This window comes from Lissotriton helveticus, chromosome 4_1, assembly GCF_964261635.1.
Source record: "Lissotriton helveticus chromosome 4_1, aLisHel1.1, whole genome shotgun sequence".
Taxonomy (NCBI): Eukaryota; Metazoa; Chordata; class Amphibia; order Caudata; family Salamandridae; genus Lissotriton; species Lissotriton helveticus.
The window spans coordinates 1,115,617,558-1,115,640,957 of NC_136063.1; the positions used below are offsets into that span (position 1 = coordinate 1,115,617,558).

Below are 23,400 nucleotides of genomic sequence, written 5' to 3' on the forward strand. Positions count from 1 at the left end.
TGACTATTACAGAGGCATAGCTATCATTAGTTCAGCAGCTGCAGTGGCATTGAGGCCCAGGGATATGATGACCTCCTGCATCACAGTTAAGAATGACAATTACTACCCAAATAGGCTGTCCTATGGTAACTTTTTTTGCTAGCATTACGGCCCATGTGACCCTTGTTACACCCCTGGATTCAATGTAAAACATAACTTTACTAGACATAAAGAATATAACTTTATTAATACAGCCTATATCGGTATTAGTATTAGGAGAAAAGAGTTACTGGTACATTATCAACATTGTGGAACCTCCTCCCAGAATTTTTTTAATTTTTTAATCTGAAGCAGAAATATTCAAAATGCATATGGAGTAAAGAAATTATGGGTATTTGTTGCAACTGACAAGGCTCCCTTATGCTTAGATCATGTGAACTCTGGAGATGATGTGTTATGTGTATTTTGATGACTTTATGTTGAAAACTGAACCGCTTGTCTGTTTCTTTGTATCCTCCAGCCAGTACCAGTGAAGCTGAACCAGAGACAGAGCCCGAGCCCGAGCCCGAACCAGAGCCCGAGCCTGAGCCCGAGCTAGAAACGGAAACAGAACCTGAGCCAGAGCCTGCTGTACAAGCAGAGCAGGAAGTGGAAACAACCACACAGGAAGTTGAATCGGCAGATGTGGAGCAGGAGAGTGAGCTAGAACAGGGATCGGAGAGGGAGTCTGAAGAAAGTGCAATTCTTAGTGAAAAAGAGCGACAAAATGAGGAAGTGAATGAAAAAGACAATTGCTCAGCATCTAGCATATCTTCTGCAAGCAGCACTTTAGAGCGAGAGGAAAAGGAGGACAAGATCACCAGCGACAACGAGGCGGGTGAGCGTCCGCTCCGTTTGTAACATTACACTTTATGGGACAGTGGAGCCACAGATTTATCAACACTTTGTGCCTGTGCTGTGTCCCCATAAGTGACACTAGCCTGTGGAAAGTCTTGATTTGGGATTTACTTTCCAACATAAAACTTTTTTTTTGCAATCGGAAGTAGCCTTAAAGTAATGCAATGTAGCACTATGCTCTGCTTTGCACTACTCTGAGCTATTTTGCAAAAAGGGGCATCTTATATTGGTGGTACATGAGCGTTCCAATGCAACCGCTCATACAAGAACCGATATATTTTGAAACAAAGTTCTGTACACTTTCATTTTGGCCATATATTTGCATCAGATTTGTTCACCTGATTGAGGGAGGTATAAATCTATTTAAAAGTTTTTTGTTCTCCAAACTTCTTAAACTTTGCATTAGTACAGTACTGTACTAAACTATGTTGAAGCACTGTTTTTTTGTACTAGAAGTTTACCATTCAAAACCAAACCTATACTAGGCATCACACAGTTACCCTTGCACTATGCTGCATTGCTGTGTGTGTGGAGCAGGGAGGCCCAAAGTGTGTTAGTGCTGGGGGAGAGGGCAACAGCACCATATCTTAGTAAATATGGCACTGTTCTTCTGTCTCCCTTTTACACAATGCAGCGCCAACTTCCGTCACTGCATTGAATGGCTTTTTAGTAAATTTGCCCCTGTGATTACTATATCAAGCTTTTCATCAGCAGGTTGAATTCTGGAAACAAATTCCAGCAAGGCTAATTTGGAATATCCCGCCAGGGCTGCTCATCGTAATTATTTTTTGCAGACTCTCATCCTGGGTGCTATTCTATGCAGGACCTTTCTTAAATAACTATAGTTTCTCAGCAAGATCACTTCATTATCTAGTTACATTTGATATTCATATATTAATATCATATATTGTTACTTGTATATTTCTTTCATAACATTAATCAAGTGTTTAGATTCCATTTACCAAACAACTTCACTTTTACAGACAATGCAGATTCTACGAGTATGACTGCGCTTGAAAGTGTGCATTTATATCACAAGATGCACATTCATAATCGTTCGGATCCCTATTTGTGCTAAACTAAGCTAGAATGAGGGGCCAGTTAACACATATGACAGCACACCCCATATTAAGTAGAGGGCGTGGCGCTGTCCTCCTCCCCCTCATAAGTCTTTTCATTGCTCCACGTGAAAGCATTGAATACATATTGGTTATTCCTGCCTACCACCACAAAAGCTTAACATTCCTGACTTAAATCCTGTCAAAAGCAGTTAAACTTTGTGGGAATACTAAATAGCGACCATCTGTCTGAAAAGAGAGGGTTTCAGGTCTCGTCACAATTTGCACATTTTCATTCAAGCAAAGACTGAATCACAATCTAAGTGACATGGCAAACCCAAAATAATCTCCTGAATGTTGATCATCAAAACTACATTTATAAGAGTGCATTCTCCACTTGAAGATTTTTCATATCGCTCATATTTACTGCTCTTTCCGCAGGAAGTCAAAAGAGCTTGATGGAAATACATATTCAATATCCCCTACCCTATGAAAAGCTTAAAGAATCAGATATGTACTCAGGTGCTACATATGCAGGTAGTCATACAATTTTGGTGACCTATTGCATATTCCTGTTGTTATAAATTGTTTTCTATAGCACAATCTACAGCCGGCATTATTATCTTCAGCTACTAGAATTATAGATGTTATGAGCCAACTTAAGTGAAACTCATTTCATTGATCCAAGACTCTGCCCATTTACCCATATCTTGAACCTTTGACTGACTTTTGAGAGTCAGAGCATTGAGTTTGCTGAGAAATGTCACCATCTTACATTAGCTATTACTGTCATTGTGTCTTTTGGATTTCTTTCAGGTCCCTGGACACAGGCTGGTAAGGAGGCAGCAGTGAATGGTCAGTGCAACAATATTCTCAATAACAAGAGGTTCATGCTGGACATGTTGTATGCTCATAACAAAAAGCCCAGCGATGAAGAGGAAAAAGAGTTGGAGGACAAAGAGAAGGAAGCGAAGGAGATGGAGATGGATGAAAGCGAGGAGTCCATCACAAGCCTTGCCAATCGGATTTCCATCCTTCAGGCCAGCAAGCAGGCCAATGACGAGAATGTAAAAAAGATGGACATTGGCAACCTGGAAAACCAGGGCAGTGTTAGAGCCTTTGCAGAAAAATTCAACAGTGGTGAACTTGTCAAGGGAACAACACTGACAGAGAGTGAACTCAGTGACAAAATAGCGGAAAAAATACCAGCACAGCCAAAGAAGGAATCTGACCACATATGGGATCAGCTTATGGCTGCTCCTCGAGAACTGAGAATCAAAGACATGGATTTTACAGACCTGGTGGATGACGATGACATTGACGTCTTAGACATGGATATAGTACCTGGAGAGTGCTTTGCTCCCCCGCCCCCGCCACCACCTCTGTCTTTCATGGGCTTGCCTCCCCCTCCTCCTCTTCTTGGATGTCCCCCACCCCCTCCAGCCCCTTGTAATATATTGCCTCCTCCCCCACTTTTTAGCAGTCCTCAGGGTTTTGGGTCACCCCACTTTCAAAGAGGGGAGCCTGCATTTTTGAAGAAGAAAAAAACCATACGCTTGTTTTGGAATGAGGTGCGGCCGTATGAATGGCAGTGCAAAAACAACAAGCGCTGTCGAGAATTCCTCTGGTCCAAACTGGAACCTATGAAGGTAGACACATCCAAATTAGAGCACCTTTTTGAATCAAAGTCAAAGGACCTGCCTGTTGCAAAGGTAATGATAATATTTACAATATTTGACTTTTCAATTCTGTAACATGTTTGTTTTATGTATATTCCCTTGGTTGATTGCTGTGAAAAATAAATTGTGCAAGCCAGCCAGAAATGAGGATCATGTGATATAAGTAACTTCTACAAAAAGGACAACAACAGACAGATTAAAACAGAAAAATTAAAAAAACTTGTTACTTACAGATTGCTGTAATGTGATGCAGTGAAACTCAATAAATTCAATATCAAACATATAATCAAATATATCATATTTTATTAAAAACTATTCTTTAAAATAATGTTTTCATATATTGTTTTAATCTGTTGTCCTTTTTGTAGAAGTTACTTATATCACATGATCCTCTGACTTGCACAATTTATTTATTATTTGATTCCGTTTGCTTTCTGGTTTATTGGAAAGGGATCTTTTTACTTTGTGTTTCATATACCCGTCCCTTTTCTAAGTATTAGGGTACCTCCCTCACATTTTGGCCATTTTGGCGATTTGCTGTTAAAAAATGCCATTTTTATAGGGAGAGAAGTATGTTTTTTAACAAACGTAAGACAGTTATGTTGTACTGCACAGACAGTGGAAATACACAATCCTCCCCTAAATTACATCTGTAATTATGTCAATTAACAAGTAACAAAATAATTTTGACTAGGGCCATTACGTGAGGCGAGATCTGAGGTGAGATCATAATAATTACAAATTAAATATATGTAGATGTTTCTGTATCAATTCAATATGTTGAAAAAACGCAAATGCCAGATGATGGTTATTGAGATGTGATCTACTTGGGCCTTGCCCCCTATTTTTAAGTATTATTGACAGATTTAGATTTTGGTGGTAAAAGAAAATCGACCAAGTGCAAAATATGGGTGAACATCCACCAAATAAGGTTTCGGCCACCATCTGTCCCTTTTTGTGTCGTTTTCTTGATATAAAAGCTTTTTTTACATGCTTCTTTCTTTGGAACAGGGGGATTTCCCCCTTGGAATAACTTCTAGCCTATCTGCTGAAGATCTGAGAGGATTTTGTGTTGAAGCAAGAATCTGCCTGAAAAACTTAAAACACTCCTGGGACACATTGAAGTATGATTTGAAGGCTGAGGTGTACCTTTTTTTTTAGGAAATGGTATTTCAAATGTATGTTTTACATAGCCTCTTTGCCGTCAGAAGGAATTGCCTTTTCCTGATTACCAGCCTTCACCATTTGACCTTCACCGGAAATGCAGTCACTCAACTGCCATGACCAGTGGCATCTGCTGTGGGGCCATGGTGTGGTGGGGGGGAGTGGGATAGCTGCATCATGATTGGTATGTGTGCCGTGGTTCTACAATCAGAGTGGGTGTGGAATCCCACGCCTGTTCTCCACCCGGGCTCTAATGCAGCCTGGGTAAAGATCATGCAAAGTGCACATAATGGTTTGGGTGGCACGAGACGGCTGACCAAATTGTCATGCGCACTTAAGTGCACATACCACTCGTCCCCCAGCTGTCCGAAAGCCCAGCCCAGCCCGCCCCTTAAAAAAAAACTGGGCCAGTACAGTCAAAATGAAATGATAATAACGTTATGTTATTATCACTTTTTTTTCGTGTGGGGTGACACTCCTCTACCTTAGTGGAGGAGCTGCCGCTGGCCATGATTGACCAGTTCTTGTCAGCAAAATATCTCTTCTTTTTTGGCTAAGATAATGCACCAGAGTGAGATGAAATTTAAACTGTACTCTTTAAAATACCCCTTCAAAACAAGGGAGGTTTTGTACTGTGCAAATTAAGACACTGTTTGGTTTTTAGAATAGTGAAAATATATTCTGGACTGATTGTACTTTGCTTTTCCAGGTTTCACACAGCTAGGTTATCACTACCGGTTATATGTAAAGTTCAAACAGCATCAGACAATTCAGAGCTTAATTTCGTGTTTCAAAGTAAATATTGAATGGCCATAATAAAGCAAAGCGAGGTTCATAATCTAGATGTGTAGTTTCTGGTTCAAGATGATCATCTGGTATGGATAACCTTGCTTTTAATTGCCCCAAAATGAGTTTATATTACCTCAAAGCTAACAGATGGTCAGATTTCACTCTTAGCTACAGAAACTTTCTTTGCCAGTAGCCCTTATCTCAACATTTCTTCTTACTCAGGTGCTTTGTGGACATGGTGTATCTGGGAGACTCCCTGGTTGCTTCACCATGACGATCGTAATCTAACACAAGGATATTTTTAGAAATGAGCATCAAACTGGCACAAAATTTGGTTAATCAAATCTCACTTATAGATTGGTGGATGGCACGCTAGTTTGCCAGGTGGCAGAGGTGCCTGTGACTCTGCGCTGCCAGCAAGGCACCACCTGCTGAAGGCAGAGACCCTACTGACCTTGTGGAGATTGTTTTGCCAAACGCGCTTCCTTAGAAATGGCAAGACCACTTTCATCCTAACTGTAATGGCAGCCGGCCACCATAGCTTCTAGCTGTCCAACAGTTGAGGCAGGAAAGGCTAGCAGTTCCTTCACCGATTTACAGTGGGGCTTCAGCTCCCCAAATATATAAATCAGGGCCTCACTGGGACTGAAAGACTATGATGCAGATTAAGAGTTTGGCGGACAGGACCGGAGTATGTTGACGCAATATCCTATCAGCCAACCCGACAGTCTGGTCACTGTTTAGGGCTGGGGAGGACCACAGGTTTCTGTTGATAGCGTCCCCGTTCTGTTAACAGTACATCTGACTTGAGAAGCTGTTGTTCTCCTCTCGCTAGACCTTTAAGTAAGATGAGGGTTACAGTTCAGGAACTGGCACTATCAGTGACTATAACGCCTGCATCAAAAGTGATAAAGGGAAATAAATGCAATGGTTGGTTTAGAATGCGATCGCCCACGACCCATGCTTAATGAGGTTGGATTACATGAAGATTTGGCACTCCTCAACTAGTGAAAAGGAAAGTGGGAGACCTCTGGAAGAATCTAAGCGGTCGGACATTTCAATGACATGTAGCAAACTTTGGCACTTTTTCTGCTTGCATAAAAAACCTAGGGCAGGAAAGTAAAAGTTTTTTAGCATAGCCAACATTGTAACTATCATAGGATGATAAAATTAATAGCAACATCTGGAGGTCAAATTCACTGTGGGCCAGATGTACACATATTAGGAATGCTGATTTCCTAATTGCTATTCTCTCCGAATCACAATTATGAAATCTGTATTCCTAATGTATGTCGCTCATTGAGTTTCATTTTGAGATCTTCTGTGGGTCACAAATAGACCTACCTTGTGACTATTATTGAGGTAGGTCGCAGTTTGCGACCACTCATTTCATGAGTTTAAAATACAACCTTAAAGTTTCATTTTTATAACAGTAGGCAGTGGTCCGTGGGGCCACTGCCTGCTCTTAAAAAATATTTTGATTTATCATCTCAAAAGGGAAGGCGTTCTTTGGGGACCCTTTTGAGAATTGGTTACCACCAGTGTTAAACTAGTGGTAAAGTATCACTGTTTTGCGACCCGAATTATTTTGCAAAATAGTAATACATGCCAAATGTATTTAGTATTTGGAAGGGACACCCTAAACATGCCCCCACCAAATACCGAGTCACATTTGTTCGACTGGAAAAATGCTTTGTACTTGGGTCATAATGAATGACAACAAAAACTGAAACTTTAGGATCACAAATTCTGTTCATGATGGAAAAGTAGGTAGAGATGGCTAGATTTTCTGCATGATATGGTTTAGTAAAGGAACTGGGAAACACATGTTTACATCGAAAAGGTCATAAAGTGTAAAGAAAATCACAGTGTTGCGTTTATTCGCAAACATTCCCAATGATGATTCAGACTCTTTCACACCAAACACTAGTCCTGGAAAACGTGCAAACCGGTAGGATAACCACCACACACACCCATATTTTGAAAAGTTTCAGTGAAGGGTTTTCTCCAAATATACTTTTCTCCATGTTAAGAAGAAAATGAACAAGAAGGTAGAATTCTGTTACACTTACACTATGGATTGTCTGCACTATGTAGAAGTAAGAGCAGGGGAGTAGGATAGTACAGTGGGAATAGAAATGCCAATATGCTGGTCAGACATTTAGAGTTATAGAGCACAATGAGGGAACGAGATGAATGATTGAACTGTTAGTGGAGTTTCATGATGACTCAGGAATAAGGGAACGTGAAACCTATGGGATGCAAGGCAATACCATGGGGGAATTTCAAATAAAACAATTGATGGTCGTTTATTTGAAGCCAAACAATCATGCATATATACATTATTATTAGAAACCGTATACTTGACATATAGGAGTATTCATATCATGAAATGTTAAAATTAAGATGTCCTGTCTTCCATCCTGTTCAAACAGGAGTTGGTTGTATCAACATGTAAAATCCATTTAAGTTCCTTTTTTGTTCAGCATAGCGTGATGTCACTTCCTCTGCTTGGTTTCGTGACTATAGAGATCACATGCCACCAAAGATCTTGCTCTGTATAATTATTCTCCATAAAATGTTGTACAAGTGTTGCAGAGAAGGCCTTACATGTGAGTCTTCCACTGTGCTGGAAAATCATAATTTTGCTCTTCTGGGTAGTTTGACCAACTAATAATAATCCACAAGGGCAGATGCAAAATGTTGTAGATGACATTGGGAGGGTTACAATTAGAAAACTGGTGTAGGGTAATCTTAGAGCTGTAGTAGGAAAATTCTTAAGACCCTATTGTGAGATGGCAAACAATACACTTCTCAGATTTAAAATGTCCAATCATGGGTGGTAACCCCTAGATGTCAGTAGTAGTGCATTTTAAAGTATTAGATGGAAGAGCTGCGCACACCAAATGATCTTTTACACACTTCTGCCTGTGCAGAAAGAAAAGATGGGTCCCTCAAGTGTTCCAACCTCCTTTATTGTTAATCTTCTCAACCGGCACTCCTGAACAACTTTTTTGCTTTCCAGAATGACTTTATATGCAAATAAAAGGACATCTATCACAGCTGTGTTTGCTCCCAACTTTGTTATTAATCTCCGGTACTCCACTGGATTTTGGCTATGGTTGCCCTACAGAAATTCCATATGCATACATGCGTACAATCTACTTTTCAATAGAGAGGACAGCCAGAGAAGTGAGATCCATAGGTAGTTACCATTCTGTGAACAATTGTTGTTTTCCCTTACAATTGATCTACTTCACTCTCTTGAGCATATAATCACCCCTCATATTGCCTCTTCTGTGTCAGAAATAATGACATTCAATCAGTGTGAGTGAAAGTTCAAGTTCAAGTTCAGGCATTTATAAAGCGCACTACTCACCCAGAGGGTCTCAAGGCGCTAGGGGGAGGGGTTCACTGTTTATCGAATAGCCATGTTTTCAGTTCTTTTCTGAAGGAGATGTGATTCTGAGTGAGGCGGAGGTGGGTGGGGAGTGAGTTCCAGGTCTTGGCAGCCAGGAAGGAGAAGGATCTGCCACCCATGGTGGTTTTTCGGATGCGCGGGACTGCGGCGAGGGCTTGATTGGATGATCTTAGTTGGCGGGTGGGATAGTAGAAGGACAGTCGGGTGTTGAGGCATTCGGGTCCTAGATTATAAAGGGCCTTGTGTGCGTGGGTAAGAAGGCGGAAAGTAAATCTTTTGTTGACGGGAAGCCAGTGGAGGTTTTTTAAGTGACCGGTGATGTGCTCTTGGCGCGGGATGTCTAATATGAGTCTCGCTGATGCGTTTTGGATGCGCTGGAGCTTTTTCTGCAATTTTGTTGTAATTCCGGCGTAGAGTGTGTTGCCATAGTCCAGTCGACTCGTGACCAGTGCATGGGTGACAGTCTTTCTTGTTTCGAGGGGGATCCAGCGGAAGATCTTTTTGAGAATGCGAAGGACGTTGAAGCAGGAGGACGATACGGCATTGACTTGTCTGGACATTGAGAGAGAGGAGTCTAGAATGAAGCCAAGGTTACGTGCATGGTCTGTGGGTGTGGGCGCTGATCCCAAAGCGGAAGGCCACCAGGAGTCGTCCCAAGCTGAGGGGGAGGATCCTAGGATGAGCACCTCCGTTTTGTCTGAGTTGAGTTTTAAGCGGCTCTGTTTCATCCATTCTGCTACTTCTTTCATACCTTCGTGAAGGTTGTTTTTGGCGGTGTTGGGGTCTTTGGTGAGGGAAAGGATTAACTGGGTGTCGTCGGCGTAGGAGATGATGTTGAGGTTGTGTTGACGTGCGATGGAGGCGAGGGGACTCATGTAGACGTTGAAGAGGGTGGGGCTGAGTGAGGAGCCTTGAGGTACGCCGCAGATGACTTCGGTGGGCTCTGAGTAGAAAGGGGGGAGTCGGACTCTCTGAGTTCTCCCGGCTAGGAACGAGATGATCCAGTCCAAGGCTTTTCCTTGTATGCCGATGTTGTTGAGGCGTTGTATGAGGGTGTTGTGACAGACAGTGTCGAAGGCGGCGGAGAGTGAAAGAATGTCTCTGTTTCACTCCTACCCTCCACATCATAATTTCCTTGTTTCCACACCCAATTTAGTGGGCCTGACCACAGCCTGTAATCTTTATGGAAAGTTATAATCATGATTAGAAGTACGAAGGGACACACCACGAAATGTCTTTTATCAACAATAAATCCTATCCATACTGCGAAAAGCAGTGTCCGTGCAGGGGGGTGACCACCATTTAGGGCCCTTTTATGCCATCAACAGTTAGGCAAAAGTCTTGAGCGTAGAGGATATCGACTTTGAGAAACAATTTGCAACTTAGAAGTAAAATTGTCCCTTATGTCCCAGTTAGTAAGTTGGACTAGCAGATCCACCATGAGAACCTTCCCAAAAGGGCTTAGCTCGGCAAATATGTGGTAATTACTGTGCATCTTTATGCCTATTTTATGACTGGACTTAACATTTATGCCTTCCTTGATGCTACTTCAAACAGAGGGATGTATAGTGCTGCTTTAGACTTGAGTAGGATGTTAGGGCTGTATGTGAAAAACTATTAATACTAACAATTGTGGGGTCTCTCATTATTATTGCTTGCAGATCCCTTATTTCAAATCCGCAGAATGTGTCATTATTCTTATCAGTGATTGATTGCATCATAATCCCAGTCACTGCCTTCACAAGAGGTTGTCTCAGATATTATCGCATTTGTAAAATATCCAAATAGTAGGTGTAACAGATTGCCCCATACATATATTTCTACTTTTCCAATAGCTGTACATTTTTACTCGAGAATTGGCCCTGAATGGGTCTGTCAGACCACTGCACTGCAAGCACATCATTGTTTCTGATTATATAGTGATTACTTTGAAAAGAAGAGTGGTGGCAGAATGCTAATGTCAGAAGGTCCAGCATCTTGACTTCATATGCTTTTTAGCCTTGGATTCATATAGAGGCCCCTTACCGTCAATGCATAGGTGCATCTGCTATCAATATTTTTCCTGTTTCCACAATCCTCAGTATGATTTCCACAAAAACATCTGTAGGCAGCCACATTTGAAAGATGATTTATTATATAAACCTTCTCAGTTAACATCATTGACTTCTGTTAAAAAAAATCTGTGGTTCAAATGGTCGTCATTTCAAATTTGCCGTTTTTGACAGAGAAATGAAGTCGCACTCACGTGATTACTTTGTGATTGAGTCATCAAAGTCTCTCCTATAAATGCCACTCCTGCCATTTATTTCCAGGAACTAAAATGCAGATTCATATTGCTATTTGATATTATACATCCTATTAGTTAAAGTAGTGTTTAACTCAATGGAATAATAAAAATGTGAAGTTGTAAAAGACCCCAGGGATCACAATGACAAATCATCGCGTGTGAAAATGTATAGTAGCTAAATAACGCCGTATGATGAACTTCCCATTGCTCACATGAGAGACTTCTACAATGTTCCCGGTTAGCCCTTGTGCTGGTTTAGCATGGTGTGCTAAAAACTGTTCTGAATTAAAACGTATATAATTTTAGTCTGTTGCTTTATGAATTAACATTGACACATTCATTATATAAGGCCTTCTTGTCAATAATTTCTGCTTTATCATTTATTTGAGGAGCCCCATCCTCATTAAACCTCCTTATTTAGCAAAGCAAAACATACAGGCGACTCATTGGAATAACCACAAATCTTTCAGTATTGGCATGCTGGTTAGTTGTCAAAAATATTTAACAAAACTTTAAACGGAAGAAGATCTATTTTTAGAAAGCATCTGCAGGTACCACAAGCGTGCTGTGACTCTTAACAATGCCATTCCATCTCACTGGGACTAGAGGTGCATCAACAGGGCCCTATTGCCTATAGATAAAAATTGAATGGCAGCCCGATAAAATGGTGATTCTTGGGTCAGCAGTAAATGGGTATACCAGTATAATCTGCATGACTGCTTACATTTTGTTGCAAAATATTTTAAATTTAGAGCTTTGCTTTCAAAAAGGTAGAGCCATGTCCCTCCCCCAACAATCCTACAACATTTATCGTTGGTATGTTACAAATATCTGATATAACATAGATATATGATATTGTAATGTCTCTCTCTGTTTTGAACACATCCTGACGAGGACTGAATTTCTTTCCAGAGATTTATACATTGTTTCTGTGTAAGTTTTTTTTTTCAGAACCATATCTTGCCTTGACGTAAAATGTTGTTATGTCACTGGTTTGGTGTTTCCAATACTTTTCATGTGTTTGTAATCAGGCCTTCAAAAACGAACTCTAGGTGCTTTACTTTTTCACCTATTTTGCAAGTGTGCAGTATATCCAGGTGACACTGGAATTTTCCTGGAGAGTGAATAACTCCATTTTCTGCACATCCCAATAATATCTGACAGAATTTGCAATAATTCAAGCAGAATACAAAAGCTAGTAAGAAATATTTTAATGAAACTTAAACACATTTCCCATCATTGATGGTGATACTCTATCTAGGCTGCTTACTAGGGTGAAATCAGGTTCACCCGATGACATCTGCCCTCCACACATCCTCAGAGAGATGGGAACTGCTATTCCTGAGGGCATACTCTCTATGCTGAATGGATCTCTTTCACAGGGAAAAGTCCCCAACAACCTCAAAAAGGCGCTACTCATTCCCCTCATTAAGAAGGTCGGAGCAAACCCGCTCGACCCGCTTAACTATAGGCCTATATCATTGCTGCCGTATTGTGCTAAACTTTTGGAGGCTTATGTTTGTGACAGTATGTCTAAATTTATTGAAGAAAGTGAATACCTCGAACCCAACCAAGCTGGTTTTCGCCCATGTCACTCGACTGAGGCAGTCATCCTTGCGGTACAAAATACTCTGAGGCGGAACGCGGATAACGGGATCCACCAGGCTCTGGTGCTCTTGGACCTCTCAGCCGCGTTCGACACGGTTGACTATACCATCTTGGTCAACCGTGTCGAGCAAGCTGGCCTTAGGGGCCCTGCGTTGAGCTGGATTCGTTCATTTATCTCTGGTCGCACTCAAGCGGTAAGATTGGGCTCTTTTACAGCCCCTACCATTTCCACCACTTGTGGAGTACCCCAGGGCTCATTATTATCACCTTTACTTTTTAATTTATACCTACGCCCCCTATTGCACTCCTTAAGAAAAGCGAAAATTACCATCTTTAATTATGCTAATGATTTGCAACTCATCTTCCCTTTGAACACCAAGGACTCAGTGGAGGTATTTCAAAATACCATGTCTCACATCCAGGGTTGGATGAGTTGCAATCATTTGAAACTTAACCCTGGCAAGACTGAATTGGTCTTGCCTGGGCAGAGTGTACTTAGCTGGAACCCAGGCTTCTGGCCATCCAGCATGGGGGCGCCACCCTCCAAGTCATCTTCAGTTAAAAGTCTGGGAGTACTTATTAGTGAGGATCTGTCCCTGAAAAAACAGGTAGGCGCGGTGGTGTCATCCAGTTTTTTTCAACTAAAGAAAATCAAGAAAATTGCCTGTTTCTTTTCTTCGGATGCCCTTACCCAGATCATTATTGCCTTGGTCCTGTCGCGACTAGATTTCTCTAACAGCCTCTACCTCGGGCTCCCAATTGGAGAGCTAAAACGCCTCCAGCTGGTCCAAAACCAGGCTGCGAGACTCATTCTGAACCTTTCTAAAAGGCAGTCTATCAGATCAGGGTTGAAACAGCTACATTGGCTGCCTGTTGAGCAGCGAATTGCTTTCAAAACAGGGTGCACTCTATTTAAGTCCCTACATGACTCTGGCCCTAAGTTTGTCAGAGATCTGTTCATCAGATATGATCCTTCTCGCAATCTTCGCTCCGCTCACAAATCCCTCTTGAGTGTCCCTTCTTACAAGAGGAAGCGTCTAGGCGGTTGCTGCTTTGATCACCTTGCAGCCACCTTCTGGAACTCTCTTCCTCTTCAATTGAAACTGAGCGGTAACACACTGAGTTTTAGACACTCTCTCAAAACCTGGCTTTTTTCCCAGGCTTATTGCTGAGTTGTTCCGTCTCTACTTTTAACTGCTGTGTCGAGTTCCTTCCTATAGCGCCATGAAGCCCTAGGGCGTACGAGCGCTCAATAAATAAATATTAACATTAACATTAACATTAACACATACATCAAAATACATTTCTAAATCTTTAGCTGCAGTGGGCTCATAAGAAATTCATATATTTAGAAAATAATTGAGAATTAAGACTTACAGTAAATTTGTATTTAGAAAATAAGAGCTAAAAATCTTCTGAAATTGGGCAGTTATGGTAAATCACACAAACAATCACGCCAGCGATCCAGCCACTCACTATCGTGAGGGTTTCCTCTGCACATGCCTGGAAGCAAAGAATTCCTACCAGTAAATTGCTTTTGTGATCTCTGTGTGAGTAATAGATGGTGAAAATTTCCAAATTCTGCTGTGTACCCACAGATTATTGTGCTCAACATCCACTTCGTCACTGAAACAGATGCCAAACATTCCAGGCACTGTCAGTTGAGAATGGCATCATAAAAGGTTGCATGTGACGCACAGCTGTGGGTCAAATAAACCGATACTCTTCTTTAGGCAGTAAACCAGGGTCAAAAACCCATGAAAAAATTCTCCAGATTTTGGTGCTTACTTCGATTTTTAGGGTGTCCTGTGTCACTGTTACCAGTAATTCTGTGTCCATCCCGAGAAATACCTTCATTGTGGAAGCATTTTGGCATTCATTATGTGAACATGTTTTCGTTCCATCTCAGTATCACATTTTCCCATCCGTCTGCCTGATGACACAGATTTTAGGCATTAGTTATGGAATGGTTGCCAATATGGCTTTGTTTAATAACTAAGCATTGATCAAGCGGCTATAACAGCAGTGAAAGTTACAATTTAGAATGTGTTGCTGGACAAAATATGTTTGTCAAACATTCAGAACAAGTTTCCATCTGGAAAGAGTTACTGGTAGAACTCATCGGCTTAAAATTTAATTTTTCATCAGCATGCCCAAAGAATTCTGAATAACAAGGAGGCTACTCCAGTCAGGAGTTTATAAACACAGTTACAGACGGTTGAGTCTCTTCCTGTGTCATTTTAACTTAATGCCTGCTGGGTCCATTATTATTATCGATAACCATTACGTTTGTATGCAACGTATAGCAATATGGTGTGCCTGCTGTTCAGCTTTATCTCACTGGACCTGATAAAGCTTGGGCCCACTCAAACATTTATCTTCAGTCCGATGGTCCTTGTGAACAGCTTGAGTGGTAAGAGGGAGAAAACAATCACAAATGAATCTCACAACAGTGTAACCAATTTGGTCACACAATAATCCCCTCGACAACTAAATCTGAGATTAGTCAAATTTAAATTCTCATTGGAGCAGGTTCAAGACAGATTTGCGTCTGCTTTGTCCCCGTCTACAGTACCACAGTGAGCAAAAATCAGATGGTTTGGAATGCACCACATGTAATCCTCAACGGATGCAATGATTTCAAGCATTCCATTCATCACCATTTTGCTTCTCTTTGGCACAGCTCCTCATAGATCCTCATACAGTGCTTTCAGAAGATTAGAAAACTGGGGTTCCAATTCCGATTTTCCTTGCATGGGGCGAGTGCTCAATGGCAAACTCGGCCCTGACCGTACCTCTGCACAGTGAAAGAAGTGGGAATGTAGTACAGGGAGCTCTCCTGCTACACTTACAGCAGATCTCCATTGGCTAGCAGACATTGATGGCCACAACTGAGTTGCTTTTTAGGTCGAGCCTGGGCAGCGCATGCGCTGCTCTGTGGCATGCTATATTGGAGTATGGAATAGAAGCCCCACCTACTCTCCACCCATATTGTGTCATTGCCATTCCTAAATGCTGGCTTCTGATTCATTAATAGGCCTGTTAGTCCCTCCTTACTACAGCCTTGTCTTCATTTGGAACCTCCCATGAGGACTGGCCATTTTACTTCGGTTTTTACACGGTAACTCTTTTTTAGTGTGTTAGCACTATTTTCTTTAATGAGTTTCTCCTACTGTAGATACAACATGCTTTCCTGCAACATTCAGCGCGCCATGCGCGCTTTCACTTTCCAAGCAGCCCGGGGCAATGACGGCCGCTTCTTTGAATTGGTCTCAAATTTACAAGAGTTTGAGCTATTGGCATTTTCAATGACAATGCATTATATTTATGTGTTAATTAGCAAAACAGATAAATAAAAGGCATTGTCATTTACAATGCGAGTAGCTTAAACTCTCCCAAATGCGAGACCTATTGCACTGCAAATACTTGTTCATTATACAGTTGCCTTGTATAGACACTAATACAAGCCTACCAGAGGAGTGGTACCATATTCCTTTTAGGAAAAGGCTGAAGGCCCTATGTTTCCAGTGATGATGCCAGTAAGTCATATTCACACGCAGGAGGACGTCTACTCCAAGCTAGCTTTGATCTGAAATCTCATTGAGTCCACTGTCAGCATTCTGAAGTAGTAGAATTGTATTAGTTTATTTGTTAATAGCTTTCTAATGTGCGAACCATATTCAAACCACTTTATTAGTGGTACCTTGGTGATTCACAAGTGAAGGCGATAGTATTACACCATAGAATCAGTGAAAAGTTATACACTAAGAAGCTTAAGGAAGCTAGTACCAGGTTACTTCAGAAAATGGTATTACAATAAAAGTGTACATCATGAATAGTTCTAGGAATTGAAAATTGAAAATACAATAACAATAGAACGTATGCAGCTCTTCCAAATTTAGAGTCTACGTCATAAATTCAGTGTATGAGAACATGCTTGGAGTGAAGAAAACGTGTAGCACGTATCTGCTGGAAATGTTGAGGTAAGAGACGGTTAGTCTGGATCTCGAGAGAAATGGAATTCCACATCAAGCATTTTATGCTTTGTGAAGAATATGGGCGCCAGAGAGACGCTCATTCTTGTATCACAAACATCTACAGAAAGAGTCTTTTTTTATGCCAGGTTTTAATATAGTTACGGGTAAAGGACGAATGCAATCATTTTCCGGTGTCATGTCACGTATGTAGCTCTTAGTTTATATTGCCTAATAAGTATATATCTAGGGTAGTACATTTCAACACTTGTTAACTATTGTATAGCTAACAAATACCATTTTGCATGTCTTGTAAATTCTTAGCAAATTGATGACAAATGGATTTTGAAAGCTACAATAATTGTCTTTTTTATTGTGATCCCAGAGCATTCCCAGAGTTTACGGCCCACTCAGAGTGAATTTATTAAAGGAAAACGACTTTGCGTGTAATATGTGTCGTATCATGGCACTGGTGCTTTCTAAATGGATAGCAATCCTGTGCCTAAAACACTATAATTGTAGGCGGTTGACAAACCTCTAGCTAAACTCGGCAGCAGATACTTGACTCACTGGAAGGTTCTGAGGTGACAGGGTATTTTTGGTTGTGCGCGAGATGATGGAGGATCCAGCAGCTGATGATCTTTACTTCAGTTTCTGATTATGCTGCTGCTACATGATCTCCCCTAAAGCGTGTCCCATGCATGGATGATCTTCTGAAAATCCTCAATCGGTGTAGAGCCACTTCAACTCAGGATCTACCCTTCACTCAGGAGCTGCCTACTAGGTTGGGAGCTTCCTCTAGGGCAGAGTTGCCCCAGCCATTGGGAAGGGTGAGCCCAGGAGGGCAAGAGGAAAGAGAAAACAACAGTTGCCAGTCCTCTGTGCTATCTGGCTTGCTTCCTTGTTAAAGATAGCTTGACTTTAGAGTCCATAATAATCTAGAGCAGAGGTCTTCAAACGTTCAAGCTTCCCTGCGCAAAATGTCTGGCCCCCACAAAACATTTATGGAAAGGGTCCAGGGTTATTGGCATGCATGCATGCAACATTAGGATGTAGGAGAAGGGCTAATGAAATCATTTCCTGGGTACAGTTTATTTAGTTCATAACCTTCTCTAGAATGAGAACGTTCTAAGTGTGCAAATGCATCAACCAAAAATAGAAATTTACCTAGAAACACTGCCTCTCATAATTGAAGTGCTCTTGACCCATCTCATCCTTAGGTTCCTAAGCAATTGCACCTGCTGCAACCAATGGTTGCTACTTCTCTGCCTGACTACTCTGTCTCTTTCGCCCATCCTTCTAGACCATCACTCAAGCCCCAAATCCATAAGTCGCTTTTGCTTTATTAAAACAAAAGATAGAGCCCCACATCTTGACTCTCCTTCTCTGCATGTGTGTGCCATGGGCTTTGATACTAGCTTGAAAAATTGGTCTTTTGCTTCCCTTTTGTGTAGTAATACAACCATAGCTAGGGTGCAGTGGGCCCCTAGCACACCTGGCCCCTGATGATGCCACACCAGCTGTACTACTGATAGCTATGGCCCCATGGTAGGCTTCCTTCTCCGCAGCTGTCCCCCACCACCGTCCCCCCCAGATAATCACCCCAAGCCTGAAGCAGGTTGTTTTTGCTCCTTTGTGTTTATGAGCTCCACATTTCACCCCGCCCCTTTTCCCTTGGCCACCATTCCTAAAGGAACACTGGTCCTGCAAGAGTGCCCTGGGTCCCAAAACTAGCAAGTGAAATGGGCACCCGCTCCCTATCTGAGTAGGAAGAATGCCATAATTGGGGGGCAGGCCTCTCTCATGCCCAGGCTCCAGTGCCACCGCATCTACTCCACTATTGATAGATTGGTTCTTGTGAAGCAGTCTCTCTCCTCTGCCATGATCACCTGTAATCACCACCTGCTCCTACTCCCATGAGGCCATCCTTCCGAGGCCTGAGTAAGGCAGTGTCTGCGCCCTTGTTACAAAAAACAAAAAACTTCCCTTCAACATATTGGCCTCTCTATCCTCTCCATCACTCAGACGCAGCAATTAAGACAAATGCAATTGGGGTGTTGTGGGCTCCTCATATCCCCGAGCCTTGGTAGCACTGCACCTTTTATAGCAAAGAAAGCTATAGCCCCTTCATGCAGTTTGAAGAGCTTTGATGTAGGCGCAAAGGGCAAAGAGAGACAACTTTACCTGTTGCTTACTCATTTCCCTGACACATACCCGAGAGTGTGCGTAAGACTGCTGCTAAGACCATTCAGAGCTTTGGACCATCTGTGAAGTTTGGAAAAGTTGGCAGTCTTAGCGTCATTCCTCACCGTGGCTCCCTACAATAAATGTGTATTGTGAAGTGCAGCTTACTCTTATTTAGGGTTGACTGTTGACATACATCTCAGTTTCCAGTGGTAAGTCCTGTCTAGTCATGGAAAAGAGCTCTATAATGTGGAGTCAATCGAATTAAAGGGTGTAGTTGTTGAGAGCTGCAGGACTCTTCCCAAAGGTTCCAGTGTGAGTGCTTAAGTGTTGAACTCCTCCAAACTATACAATCCCACAAACCTCGTAGAGTGCCCTGTGTGCCAGGGTGGTATTCTTTTGTCTGAAACTAAGAGGTCATTATGCTGCACTTCTGAATAGTTCAAACTGGTTGCTAGTATTTTACATCTCATGTAAAAGTGCTGAATCATTCTACTCTTCAACATGCTCTTTCACCGTGTAAATACTGAAACGGGAAACATTTCAGCTCTTTCTTTACTGACTGAAAGGTCTCTGCACTTCATTCACAAAACGTCCTGTGCACATGAGCAGGGCCAGGCTGTCCTTTCATTCCATCAGGCATTCCCCGGGTGGTCTGGAGACACTGAGGCCTAGCGCGCTCTCTCTCTCTCTCTCTCTCTCTCTCTCTCTCTCTCTCTCTCTCTCTCTCTCTCTCTTCCCCCCCCCCCCCAACCTTGGAAATGCACATACAGTTACTACTGGGATGGTTTGAAGAGAATGTCCTCGGTCAAAATAAAGAAAGCACCCCTACATAATTATTGGGGTGAAGATAAGTGATTTCAACACAAGGACAAAGTTTCCCCTTGAAGATAAGAAACACACATTTGGGTCGATTTTTAGCCTGTAGAATTGTCCAGCTGGTGGAAATTCTGAATGTGCAAATTGTATAGATGTAAGCAAGCACATGAAATCTAAGATTGGCGTATATATTTCCAGGACTATGCCTGGGATTCGTTGACGATCTAATTCAAGTCTCTGGTTTGCTCATTAATTAGTAGTAGTTCTAAGTGAGCAAGTTTCTCACTTTAAAATCTAGGCGGCTGTGAAAAGGACCCTTACAGAAAGATTCATCAAGGGAAATGCGCTCGCAAAAGGGCCAGATTCTGAGAATCTGGCCCTTTGCGAGTGCAATTTTTGCATTTGGGATTCCTCATCCCAAATGCAAAAATCGCTAATAAAGAATTCGCAAATTTGCGAGGATTAGCATTTAAGGAATCTCTATTAGAGATTCCTTAAATGCTATTCATGAAACATTTAAAAATTGCGAATTCGCAATTTAGGGCCACTATTTACCACGAAGTCAAACCTCGTGGTAAATAGTGAAAACTTAGAAAAATGCATTTAAATGCATTTTTCTAAGTTGCATGTTACACACACACATGTCCTTTGGACATGTGTGTGCACAACATCAGTGTAAATTCACATTTCTGGGGTGCTACAGGGTGTCCTTTGGACACCCCTGCACCCTTGAAATCGCATCCTTATTTGCGATTAGCAAATTGCTAATCGCAAATAAGGAATAACTCCCCATGCATTCCTATGGGCCTGTAGGCCCATAGGAATGCATGGGGAGTTATTCCTTATTTGCGATTAGCAATTTGCTAAGCGCAAATAGGGAACATGTAGGAATCGCAATATTTTTTGCAATTCCTACATGAATCCCGTTTTGCAAGTCCTTAATAGCGATTCCTTATGAATCGCTATTAAATACTCGCAAAACGGGTCTTTGATGAATCTAGCCGTTAGTAATTAAATTAAAATGTGTGTTTACTTACAGAGACTTAGCTTCATGTTGCTGTTGTATTTCAGGGTTTGCATACAAGAGTCTAGAGCCATTCTGGTAAGAGGAAAGGTCTCTATCGCATCTTATGTTATGTTGTAACCCTTAGGTTACAGTGACCGCAGGTAAGCCATGTCAGGTCTCCATCCGCCCTCAACCTGTACCTATCTCCTAGCTGCCACTGCGGACCACACTCCAACATTCTATTGGGTCAATCACTCTCAGCATTCCAGGCACCAGCACAGATATACAAGGAATGGGAACACACAGGATATTACTCTTCATGAGACCGCTTATCTAAGTTTTCATTATTATTATGCTGCTAGGAAACACTTCATGATGCCCTATGTCATTCAACTGTACTATGGCAAGTAAGAGGAACACCCAAACACATACTAATCGAATTAACAAGATGTTGGTGATACATTTCAACTAAAGAAAGGTAGAACATTTGGGCAAGTGACATTACATCAACCTGGAACACGAATCAGTACTAAATTAGGGAAAAATCACGTTTTAGGGGTTGGCAGCTCAACGTAGCTGGAGAAGATTGGGCATACCTTCACGTGTAGAAACAGAGAAACAAACTTAGCAGACATAGAATGCAGTTTAACTTTTCAACACATGATTAGGCAGCTTTAGTGCTATGTTGTGAAAAGACCTATTGTGGATAATAATATTATTTGCACTGGGCTTTAGATTAGCCCATTGCTTCTCATTGGCTGGCTTTCTTGTTAATCGCATTTGCTTGCTTCTTATGCAATGGCTTTCCATACTCTTTTTGAAGCACAGCTTCTTTGCCATTCTTCTGATTGGACGACTCGTATCCTACCATTGATTACACTTACGAAGCTTAGGGATGCTGAAGACCACTGGCAAAAAGCACTGGCAATCCAATAGGCAAGCATTGACAAATCCAATAGGAGAGATCTTTTGGCTTTGCAAAAGATTGTTTTTTAGGTGGAACGAAAATATGCTTGGAGAGATAAAAGCAACTTAAAGAAGCCCTTCTCTCTTTATTGGCAAACCAAATATACTGTTATATTGTTTTAAACAGTAGGTAGTTGGTATGATATGCTTCTGTTGTGTCAAGTGATAATTCAGTTTGTTCATATTTTTATAATATTAATATAGATATTCCTTTTTGCATATACAGCTGCGTTAAAATGAGGAGCTGATGTTTTCATTTGTCAATTCGCAAACATGCAGCCTTGATATTACTACCAGAGAGCACTGTCCTTTTAAACTAGATATACCAGTCCTGCTTACTTGATTTTTTTATGACAATGGGTCACAGAGCAGCTGTTCCTTTCATTTGCAGTAAACTATAGTAGCTTCACTGAATCGGGTTTCCATTCTGTGACCCAGCTCATTTTATAATTCTGCATCTTACATACAGAATTCCCATATACATGCCTCATCCAGGTGAATTGGACAGGTTATTGCTGCGCGGGCACCCATCTAAGTGCTTTACATCGCTTAGTGGCCCAACCCTTCCTTAATAATAACAACCCAAGGGAAGACACTGTCCGTGATGCATGCAGCTAGTGAACATTTTGGAAGCTTTGTTTCTCAGACCATTTGAATGACACTTTGCGACGCTGCATATTTGGTTGAGTACCTAAAGTGAATATTTTTGCCCAGAAGAAGTCCCTTGCTATGGACGAAACGTGTTGGCTGTCTTCAGTATATGGGGGTGATACGTTTGAAGTCAGTAGAAGAAAATAAAGACAAGAATCACACAAAGCTTACTTGTTTGATTTTGGTTTGTTTCTCTCTTTATCATTCTCATTATTTGATGTGGTGCCCTTCTGCGTTTATCTTTTGTTACTTGAAACTTTCGGGTATGCGCATCTTGGCCGCAGGTGCTGTGGGTTATGCACACTCTTTGAAACCTTTGGGTGAACTGTATTTTTGGGGAACACAGGTCAAGTGCATTCTTTCTGGTTCACTGCCTCTGCTTTTATGATGATTATCTTACATACAGTAATCGAGGTCTCTGGTGCAGTGTGCATTTAGAAATGTCTGGCAACATAAGTGTCTTAATAATCATATTATAAATTGTTCTTTCCCTTTCCCAAGAAAACTGCGGCTGATGGAAAAAGGCAGGAGGTAATAGTGCTGGATTCAAAACGAAGTAATGCAATTAATATTGGCTTGACTGTGTTACCTCCTCCAAGGACGATCAAAACAGCTATTTTGAACTTTGACGAATATGCCTTGAACAAGGAAGGGATAGAGGTAAAAAAGCAGCAGATTCCTAAAACGTGACTTATGCTGACCTGTTTTGTCTTTTTCAAGCAAAGATTGCCTTTTACTGTCACAGTGTCTTTGTATTTGCAACATGGTGGGATATTATTTGTGCCTTACTTCGTTTTTTTGTGTATCTCTCATGGAAAATTTGTTCCAAATGCCACCAGTGCCTCCTTTCGATAGTTGGTATATGTTTCCAGTGTACATCCTGACAAAATATTGAGCAGTCTGATTGAAATAGATTCT

The 23,400-nt window shown here is 41.5% G+C and overlaps 1 protein-coding gene across 8 annotated transcripts in view; it reads left to right on the forward strand.

Moving 5' to 3' along the window:
* The window catches only part of FHOD3 (formin homology 2 domain containing 3), a 1,303,582-nt gene that overhangs the window by 1,158,815 nt on the left and 121,367 nt on the right, over positions 1-23,400 (forward strand). For all 8 annotated transcript variants that reach the window (XM_078687715.1, XM_078687716.1, XM_078687717.1 and 5 more), the window contains 3 exons: positions 500-856; positions 2,751-3,646; positions 22,984-23,142. In XM_078687715.1, coding sequence (XP_078543841.1) covers positions 500-856; positions 2,751-3,646; positions 22,984-23,142 — 1,412 coding nt within the window. The remainder of the gene's footprint in view (positions 1-499; positions 857-2,750; positions 3,647-22,983; positions 23,143-23,400) is intronic.